The following is a 10,123-nucleotide window of genomic DNA, read 5'->3' on the forward strand; positions in this document are numbered from 1 at the left end:
TTAGCTTTCCAGAGTTTCCTCCACAGCTCTCTAAATAGGTCTCTATTGGAGGATGATGCAAGAGCATTGTTGAGAACTTGTTCTCTAGCAATTCTCTTGACTGTAAACCAACCACGTCTATCCAAACTCTGAAATTGTTTGTCAGGAGTGCCATGTCTACTAAGCAGAATACTAAAGATTTTCACAATCACTATAGGGTGAAATACAGCATGAATAATGTCCGGAATCCACTGCCTAGTGTTTGAGTCAATCAGGTCTGCCACTAATTCAACAGGAGACATTATAGGTCTTTGAATGAGGTACTGTGAGCAGTTGGAACACAAATCGTTCTAGCTAGAATTTTTGTCCCATCTCCAACTCGCCATCTGGTTCCTGCCTTCAACACTGGTCTTCCTGCAAGAATTCTCCTCCAAGAGAAGGGAGGGTGCATCACCTGGGTCTGCTTGCCAAAATTCAAGTGAAGTACCTTGCTTTTTATAGTCAAGCAATAAGTGGGGTACGATTTGTGACAAGGGTGGTTCTAATTGGACCTCCAAATTTGATATTTGGACTTCCAACTTTTTTTAATTATTAATAGACTTTGTCAAGTCATATGAAAAGACAAATAAGGACGAAGAGAGAAAAATATAGAGGAAAAAAAAAAAACTCTTCTTACCTCCCTAAATATAATTACAGTCAATTAAATTGTTTTTTTATTTCTTCCGGAATTTCCTTATACTGCCATATACTTTTATAATTTACCTAGAATAATTAAGTAAAAATAATAATTTCTATACATGACCCATCATTTAATACAAAAATAGATTCAAAATAATCTGATTTGGAATTTCCTTAAACTAAATTTATTGAATATTATGATATAGTTATTACTCGATCTTCTAACCCAAAGCCCTTGAAATCCTTCTTTTAGCAAATTCAAAAGGATTCCAGCAATATATCAAGATCGAGAACCTCTTATTAATTTTGGTGGAGGAGAGACCTACTCATAAGAGACCAATATCATGTGATTTTGATTTTTCTTCTTCTCATGGTTGAAGATAGAGATAAAAAGTAGAGTAAGAGATTGTTGTATCTCATGTTTATGGGTGTTTTGGTAAAAATAAGGAGGTCTACTTAGCTTTTCAAGTATTCTAAAAAGTAAATTAGAGGTATAAAGAATACCAGTTAATGTCTTAGAAAAAAAAAACGCTCTCGTTCTCTCTCATAGCTAGGGTTTCTCTCGACAAAAACCTTCCTCGTCCGGCGGCGCACCAGCGTCGGAGTGGGCCTCTGGCCTCGTCAACGTTTGGCACGTGCAGCCGGACGGGCACTGTCCTCCTAGGAATTCTCGGATTTCTGTGCACATTGGCAGGTTTCAATCTTAAGCGTGGTCTAGGAAAGGTGGAAGGGAGGTGGATGTCAGGGTGGGTAGATCAATTTCGATCTGACCTTCTATGGTCGTGGGCGATCGCAGGTGCAGAGCGGCGCTGGAGTGGGGTTGACCGGCGATGGGATCGAGGTTCACCGACGCTTCGAAGAGCGGGGGCTCGTTCTCCTATCAGTGGCGATTCCGAAAGGGATCTGCTGCTCTTTGGGGTTCGATCACTGATTTGGGCGGAGATCTATGGAGGTTGGTGGTGTGGTTGGATGGTGCCGGATCGTTCGCGGCTGGGTTGGCGGCGGAATGAGCGATCTGCAGCTCTGGCGTTCTTGGCTTGGAAGATTGGTGGTTGGGCCGGGCTTGGAGTGAGTGATCTTGGTAGTGCAGCGGTGGTTCATCTAGGCAGTTCTTTGGATTCCGGTGGTATTTTTTTGCTTTTTAGTGCTATTTCAGTTTTTGGTTTAGGTTTTTGGCTTAGTCTAATAAGTCCCTACTCTTTTGAGCTAGGGTTTTGGAGTCTTGGTATGGTAGGTGTGTCGTGTTATTCCCAGGAATTCAATTTACCTTTTTGTGGTCAAAGTAATGGGGAGAAGCTCCTGCACATGGTCTAGAGGTTTTGGGCCATGGTGTTGAAGGGAGTATCTTTCCTCTTGAGGTTGGCTGTGAGGATGTACTTTGTCTCTTGGGTTAGTATGGATGAAGTGTCGTTGGTATGGCGTTATGTCCGGGGACTACATGTTTTACTCTCGGTGTTTTCTTGTTGTCAATGTGGTAGTGACTTGCTCTTGCACGTGGTCTGGTTGGATTGGGACACGGTGTTGATGAAGGGGAAGTGGCTGTTTGTAATGTTGGCTGCAGGGATTTATCGTGACTCTCGGAAGTTGACTTATGTTGTAGCCCGAGTTAAGGGGCGATTGGTTTGGTTAGGGGTTGGGCCCTCACTATGCCAAAAATGTCATCAGACGACAGAGGAGATCTGTCGTCTGATCAAAAAAATTTCTGTTGTCTAGTACGGTGCCGTCTCTTGGGGGTATCAGACGACAGATTTCCTCTGTCGTCTGAAAAATCAGACGACAGAAAGTTTTTAGGTCTTCTGTTGTTTGATGGTGAATTTAGACGACAGATAAATGTGATGTGATCTGAAAACAAATAACAGTTCCTTATAGTTTCTGTGATCTAATGCTTATTCCAAAGACAGAAAAATGTGGTTTGAATGCACCAAAGTAGAAGATATGAAATCCTATCTGTTGTCTGAATGGACTTATAATAACAGATTAGTGTTGTTTTATTCAAATTCCAACAACAGTTAACTGTCATTAGCATTCAGTTCAGATTACATTTATCTATCGTCTTTAGTAGCCTACAATAACATTTATCTGTTGTTTTAGTGCACAAGTAACAACATATTTTTTCTTGTTTCTGTTGTTCTTAGATATGTCCAACAACATATTTGGATTTCATTTTGTCGTTGCTTTTTATTTCAGATGACAATTTTCTGTTGTTTGAGTGCACAAGTAACAACATATTTTTTCTTATTGCTATTATTAGATATGTCCAACAACATATTTAGATTTCATTTTGTTATTGCTTTCTAATTCAGATGACATATTTGTATTCTCGTTACGCCACAATTATGTAAATCTGGAAACTACCCAATGCATTCATCAAATATGGAATCCATTCACAAAAATACCAATATTTGATTAATCTGTTACTGCATCTATACATACATCCATAATGGAGCTAAATTTAGTAAACATCAGTTCAATAACCCATAGCAGTTGGCATGATCAACAAATGGAACCCAAAGAACAATGATATCTCATACTATTGATCATGTTTGGTGAAGGCAGATTTAGGTGGTGCATTAGTCTCTTCAACAGCTGGTTTCGACACTGTTTTTTTATCTCTTTTCATTTGCAGTGCCTTCATCCTTAGTGCTATTGCTTTAGCTTTGGCTGTGTTGTTAGACCGGGGAGCCATGGCCTGAAAGAAACAGATCCATGTATCAATAAATGGTTGAAAACAGACAATCAAAGATGCCGACATTTCAAAAACACACAATCAGCAATATGTATCAATAACGTTTTTCCAGGCCAGACAATTCAACAATTGTTCAGAAACACAAACCTTGTTTGATAAAGGAGATGAAGGAATCTCTATATTCAGAAAGCAACTCTTGGGGAATTCCCCCTTCTCAATATCCCTGATAGCTGCATTTATTAGAGGTAAACAAACAGCAACTGCATCTTTGAAATCATTTTCTTGACTTTCATCCTTCCTCCTAAATTAGGTTATAACACCAAAGATTAACTTATCAATATTTATATGAAAAGAGCAACTGAGCATCAAATTGCCAGGGATTGAAAACTCACCAATTTAGTGATATTGATAAAGAGGGCACTCCACTTATTAGTGCCTCCCTATCTTCAGCAACAACACCCGAGTACAACCTGGTAAAAACTAACATACAAAGCAAACATTAGCCTCCAAATACATGCTATTCATTGCTAGCAAGGTAACCAAAAAAAAAAAAAAAACAGAGCCATTACTCAGGTTTACTGGATATCATTATAAGTGTCTATTAATAGAAACTTTACATACTGAGTATAAGCAAAATTGATGACATTACGAACATTACAGAGGCTTATAAATTACAACTTACATGTGATGGCCATAGTTTGATCCCCGGTTGATTCCACTGGTTACCTGAAACCATATTATTCTCAACACTCTGTATGCTGAACCACCACTACCACAAAAGTGGACTAAAAACACCATTGACAATGGTGTGATTTGGGTCAATGGAGAGTTGGAGACCAATGATTGGTGTCTATCCTCAATAGCCACGGTTTAGACACTAATATATGGGACGTTGGTTTCTTTTGCTGCCGTGACAAACACAAAAACTCACCAATAAACAGAAAAGTGAGTTCAATTGTGGGTCCTAGCACACCTCTTTGGTGACTAATCTATTATAATTATATAATACACTAATGTCATTGGTGACTGCATTTAACTAAATTTAAAAAAAAAAAAAGAATTGTCTTTTGGGAATCATCCTGGCAGTCTACTAACCATTACAGCTAGTGACTCAAAATTTAACACTAAAGCATAAAACACAGAAAAGATAACGAGTAGTAGACATACTTCTGCTTTGAATCAGATGTGAGTGTTTGTGAGTGATTAAGTGATTCTATAATCAATTGCTCTCAAACCAGTTTTGTTTAAGGAACCAATCAAAGTAACCTGAAAATCCAGCAATAAATGTTCTTAAAGTAGCTAATCTAGCTATAACATGTTAGCCAATCCAACTAATTTGAAAAATCTAATAATAGAAATCTGAACAAGCATATTGCACGCTTGGTATTTGACAACAGAAAATACTAAAAAATGATTGTAGATCAAGTAAGCATTGAATTGCCTAATGTTATGTGCCAACATATTAAAATCGAGCTCATAATTAAGATCTACATAAACCATCAACTTAATGTATTTACATTCAAGACCAACTAATTCCAGGACTTCTGAACTTTAGTGGAAATATAAAGTGCCAGATCCCAAAGACCCAAATATTGTGAACCATGAACCCAAAATAGCACACATAATCTCTGTTTGTCCTGTCTATCATATAGGTCTACCAAAACACACCAAATTAAACATAAATCTACCTTAAGATATGAAAACTCAAATCGGTAAGCAAGAAATATGAGCCAGCAAAACCATAGACCTCATACAGTATTTTGCAAGATTATATTTGTTCTGATTTAGTAGCCTTTTCATGGAATGCCAATTTTTTCCCTTTTCCCTACTTGGGTAGATTTAAACCTACAACAACCTAAAAAGGAACATTTTCCACAACTTGCCTAATTATAAGCAAGCGCAATAGACACAGCATCTCTCATAAGACCAGCCACCATATTACCACCTATAGGAAAAAGAAAGTGCAAAATTTGTCAGTTCTCTATAGCAGAAGAAAAGAAAAAGAAAAAGAAAAAGAAAAAGTGATTGAAAAAATAAAATGCGTACTTGCTACTGGAGGCTAATTTTCTCGCTTTGATTTTTCTTGGATAAGTTTGACAAGAAGGATAAGGGAAAAACAAAAGCTGCTCTTCCAAGCGTAACAAGACTTAGTAGTATTGAATTTACTGCAACCTATGTTCCAGGACTTCACATACAAGATCGAGCACCATATGCTAAACATGAGTTCAATCAAAGATAAAACTAAAAGAAGCACCATCTGTGAAACCAGTTGTTTGGACCCAAAATGAACATTTTGGCCTGACAAGGCATGTATTGGAGAAATTGAGCCAATGTCAGTGGCTTAAGCTATATATTGTCGACAAGTTCGAAATATATATTTAGAGGCTAAATAAAGCCTACATGAAAGCATGGAAGCATGGAAACATGAAAAGTCAACTTTAGCACATTTTCCTACTTCGGCTAGGAGAAACCGAGCTAAACAAGGAAGGAGGGGCGGCAGACTGACCAAATGAACTTGAAATGAGCTGAAACTCTGCAGATCCATTCTAGACAGCCCAAGGATCATTTCTTATGAAGAGTGCCAGAGCTTTTTTTGAGTGGAAGGCCTTCAAACAATCAGCCCAATTTTCTACAGAAGCAAAACTGGAAAACTGGACCTGTAAGAGGTCCAGCAGCATTTTCGGCCCAACCACATGGAATAAAAATCTGAAAATTTGTCAGGATGATCTACGCTCATAGTGGAACATTTCATATGAAGAAGTCGAAGGCATATAATGAAGTCTTGTTGGAGAAATAATTGAAGGAATAAAGGGGCAGAAACTGACCTAAAACCAGCTCAATATTCACATGTTCATGTTTCCTACCTACATGAAGAAAGCTAGATGCTTTTCTCTTTTTCCTTGGATATATTTTTCTACAACAATCTCTTTAATAGATCATCACCACTTCCATGTTGCTGCACCTTCATGCTTTGCTTTCATTTCATCTTTTCTCTATCTTTTCCATATTTTACAAGTGAACTTAGATCTACTTTCATTATTTTTCTTCCACTCATCATTTCACTCTTCTTTTTCTTCCCTATATAAACACCTTCTCCTCTCATTCTAAAAGACACATTCACAACATCAAAACATCTCTAAGATGATCTAAGTTCTCTCTAGAGCAAACCTCTCTAAGAGCAACTCCTCTCCCTCTCTTTCTCTTTCTCTTAGCGGTGATCACACTCCTAGTCCTAGTCTTCTCAGAAGCCGACTTTCAGTGCCACCAAACCCTCTGTCAACGTGCTTCGGTCCTAGTCTCCTCGGGAGCCGACGGTAGTGCCGCGACCACAACGGTTACAGAACCAGCCAAGCAAGGGTAACGCCCTGCTAGCAACCCAGCCAAGCTAAAGTCACGCTTTAGCAAGTTCTCCTCACTTCCCGGTGGTTCTCGCTCTGCTCGATCTACAACATCGAGTATCGATTTGGTGATTTTCAAGAAGCTCAGCAAAAGTCCTCACCACGAGGCACAAAGAATCCCACGACGAGGTTGGTGCTCTCCTCGTCTACAATCGCTCCACAGAAGTCAGGTCAAGGGACATCCCCGACGACCGCACCCGAACGGTGCTGGCACGCCCGCGCAAGAAAAGAGACTGTTGACCAGCTGCAGCAAAATTGGAGCCAAACACCAGTATACAATTATTCTAAATCAGTTAAGTTCAACCTGTGTCAATGATATTCATATAATAATACAAATGCAAAGACAAAAGGTGCAAAGTGTTCTCCGTAAATGTCAAAGGGCTTACCTATCACTTAAAATTTTCCACTTTTCAATGTCCAAGGCATCCATATTGACATCACAATCCCACAAAAGAATACAGTGAGAATGCCACTATAATAGAATAGCTGCAATACATATCAAAATCTATCATTATGATTTAGCTACATGCCTAAAGCAATAAGATCTATATAGACAATATATTGAAGCTGACAAAGAGAGTGAAGAAGGACGCCTTTTGTAAAAGTCCCAGAGTAGAAGGAAACCTTACTTCAGCCAGCATATATGAAAGGTATGCCATGAGCATCATAAGAGCAACCTCATGATTTGTCCAGTGCCTAAATATGCCAGAAAGCAAGTTGTCAAGGAAAAAAAATATATTGTAAAAACCAAGGGTCCTTTCAACATAGAAATATAAAGACGCTCTGATATTAAAAGAAATTTCTTTTGGCATAACATGTAAATCCTAACGATATACCTTGCAAAATAAAGCTTTTTGATAACGAAAGCACCTAGCAGGCCTGTCTGCGAAATTTTATGGGTATGCAATTCTCGCCATAATTTACAATCGAAACCTGAAATCGAAGACCATGTCCGATTTTCTACAAGACCGATAATAAACCCAAAATTCAGATCTGCCATCAAGAGCAAAAGCACATCCATGATTTCATAGCAAAAGCACACCCATCTTTGTTCTTAAGTACCAGTGAATGATATAAATACAGCCAGCAAATGATGATCAATCATATAAATTCTCGAATGAGAAAAAGCAAAACAAAGAAAACCCAGTATCAAAAAAAAAAGGAATGGCCACCAAGGTTCATAGATTAACATAGAGATGTGCAATCAATCGGTGAAAACCATAATAATCAAATCCCAACAGAAACAAATAACAAGGAGAAAAGCACCTGAATAGCGAAAAGCACCATTCATCATATATACTAAAATTTTCTAATCTGATTCCATTCTTATGCAAAATCAACATCAACTAGAATCTGTCTCTACAGAAAAGGAAAATAGAGGAGAAGTAACATTCATACCGTGAACAAAATGATAGCAACAATGGCCTGAAGGGTTTGCTGAAGAAGAACGCCTTTAACCAAAGAGCTTGGAATCAGAGATCAATATACCCACAATAGCAGCACTCTAACTTCTCCAATTTCGAAGGAGAAATCGAGACATGCAAGACAATGAATAATCACCAAACCAAAGCCAATGAATAATCACCAAACCAAATCGAGACATGCTAAACAAGATTTAACTCACCAAATCGTAGCCGAGATCCCCGAATGCACAAATGGAATCCTAATCTTAGCAGATCAAGACCCCCTCTTCCTCCTTTGGAGGTTGTCTTCAATGTTCTGGGCCCTGCGCTCAGAGCAATTGAAAGCGATGTAGTTGCGAAATGGGTGGTAGAGATCGATTTTGGTGGTCTTCTTCTCGAAGATGGCGAGGAAGGAGGAGGATGGCGTTGGCTCCATTAAGTGTTATCGAATTTGATCAGAAAATCGAGGAGCATAAAATATGAACAAGGATTGGGGTTGAACGTGAGACTAAGAATGGTGGCTTAGGTTTGGGTAAGGATTCTCAGATCTGAAAGAAGGCCGAGATTTAGGTATTATTGCTACGCTTTCCTTCCTCGATAGCTTGGATGTGCGTGAGCTTCCGAGTTTTTGGTTGCTGGTGAAAGAGGGGATAGAAACTTAGACAGGGCCAATGGTTGCTGAGACTGAGAGAGAGTGGGTATTGTCGAGGGTTTTGTGTGCCAAAAAAGAGTTTAAAAAAAAAGAAGTCAAACACAGCTTACTCAGACAACACAATTAAGAAATTGTGTTGTCTGAATATCACCCTCATTGACTAGTCAGCCTGGGTTTTGAGATTTTGAGAGGAAAAGTACTTCAATTTCTTGGAGGGAATTACTTTGGGTTTGATATGAAAAATTTCAATCTTTTACAACAACATATATATGTTGTCTGAATATGATCACATATTGAAAATGAAACAAGTATTGTTTTTCAGTGTATTCAGACAACACATTTAATTTATCTGTCGTCTGAAAAACTCAGACAACAGAAAATCAACTTTCTGTTGTCTGATGTCTGTCGTCTGATGACATTTTTGGCATAGTGCCTTTTGGCTCATGGATGTCATCATGGATGACGGACCCGTAACTGAGGGTGTTCTTAGGGAGGAGAGTGGGGAACTTATGTCCACCACCGGTCATTCCCGTTTTATTTTATGTAATCGTGTTATTCTGGAATAAAATGTTTCTTTCATTCTAAAAAAAAAAAAATTAGAGGTATAATAAGTATGGGAGGTCCAAATAGCAAATTTAACTTGAGAATAAGAACGTATTTGAGAGAATAATGATATAATTTTATTCTTCTCACAAGGAGGTATTTATACACCAAGGTTACATATACTAACTAGGTAAGTGCTAATTACAATTAAAGAGATAATTACATTCCTAATTGCATACAATAAGTACATTCCTAATAAAACAAGAATATTCTAAATAGGATACGTTGACTCACGCTAACAGTGTGGTGGGTGTGAGATAAGGAAAAAGAGAGTGAGAAAAGAGGCCCAGAAACAGAGAGAGTTGTGGGTTTGTGTTTGGAGAGGTGGTGTGGGTTTTGCAGACAAGGTAGAGGTGCTAGAGGTTGACGAAGCAAAGCCATAGCTCTGGTTGTGTGTGTTTTCAGAGCTTGAAGAGAAGTGTGTGTTCTGTTGGGATAGCGAGGAGTTTGGATAAGCTAGTTTTGGGTGTCTAGTGGGAATGATCAAGGAACAACGAACGGTGTCGTTTGAGGTTTCAAATGGTGGTAACAGGTTTTAAATTTCTTTGGTCCCTCTGATTTGGCCATATTGCTGATTTGGTCCCTCTATTCAGATATAGGTAATTTTGGTCCAATTCTCTGGATTATGGGTAGGAAAAACTCTCAAGAGTACAAACAAAGTAACAAACCATCTCTTACCTTCTACATTGTTATAATTTATTTGTTACCGTCTGCTTCTTCTGAC

General features: G+C 38.5%; 1 protein-coding gene and 1 long non-coding RNA gene across 4 annotated transcripts; both read right to left on the reverse strand.

Moving 5' to 3' along the window:
- Positions 1 to 3,008: 3,008 nt before the first annotated feature.
- Positions 3,009 to 5,558, reverse strand: LOC133733783 (uncharacterized). 3 transcript variants are annotated; one of them, XM_062161421.1, is made up of 6 exons: positions 5,390 to 5,558; positions 4,511 to 5,288; positions 4,026 to 4,269; positions 3,736 to 3,813; positions 3,491 to 3,644; positions 3,009 to 3,346 (listed from the first exon to the last, which is right to left on the reverse strand). In XM_062161421.1, exons 3-6 carry the CDS (start codon positions 4,139 to 4,141, stop codon positions 3,188 to 3,190), a joined length of 507 nt encoding a protein of 168 aa, XP_062017405.1. In that variant the 5' UTR covers positions 4,142 to 4,269; positions 4,511 to 5,288; positions 5,390 to 5,558; the 3' UTR covers positions 3,009 to 3,187. The 3 variants fall into 3 exon arrangements, with proteins under 3 accessions (XP_062017405.1, XP_062017404.1, XP_062017406.1); XM_062161420.1 differs by having other exon boundaries at positions 4,026 to 5,288; XM_062161422.1 differs by having other exon boundaries at positions 3,736 to 3,823; positions 4,026 to 5,288.
- A 1,545-nt stretch (positions 5,559 to 7,103) lies between these two features.
- LOC133728111 (uncharacterized) lies at positions 7,104 to 8,359 on the reverse strand. The gene is made up of 4 exons (XR_009855616.1): positions 8,140 to 8,359; positions 7,578 to 7,701; positions 7,371 to 7,437; positions 7,104 to 7,227 (listed from the first exon to the last, which is right to left on the reverse strand). It is a non-coding gene; the product is annotated as an uncharacterized LOC133728111 (long non-coding RNA).
- Positions 8,360 to 10,123: the final 1,764 nt, after the last annotated feature.

The sequence above is a fragment of the Rosa rugosa genome, chromosome 2, assembly GCF_958449725.1.
Source record: "Rosa rugosa chromosome 2, drRosRugo1.1, whole genome shotgun sequence".
Taxonomy (NCBI): Eukaryota; Viridiplantae; Streptophyta; class Magnoliopsida; order Rosales; family Rosaceae; genus Rosa; species Rosa rugosa.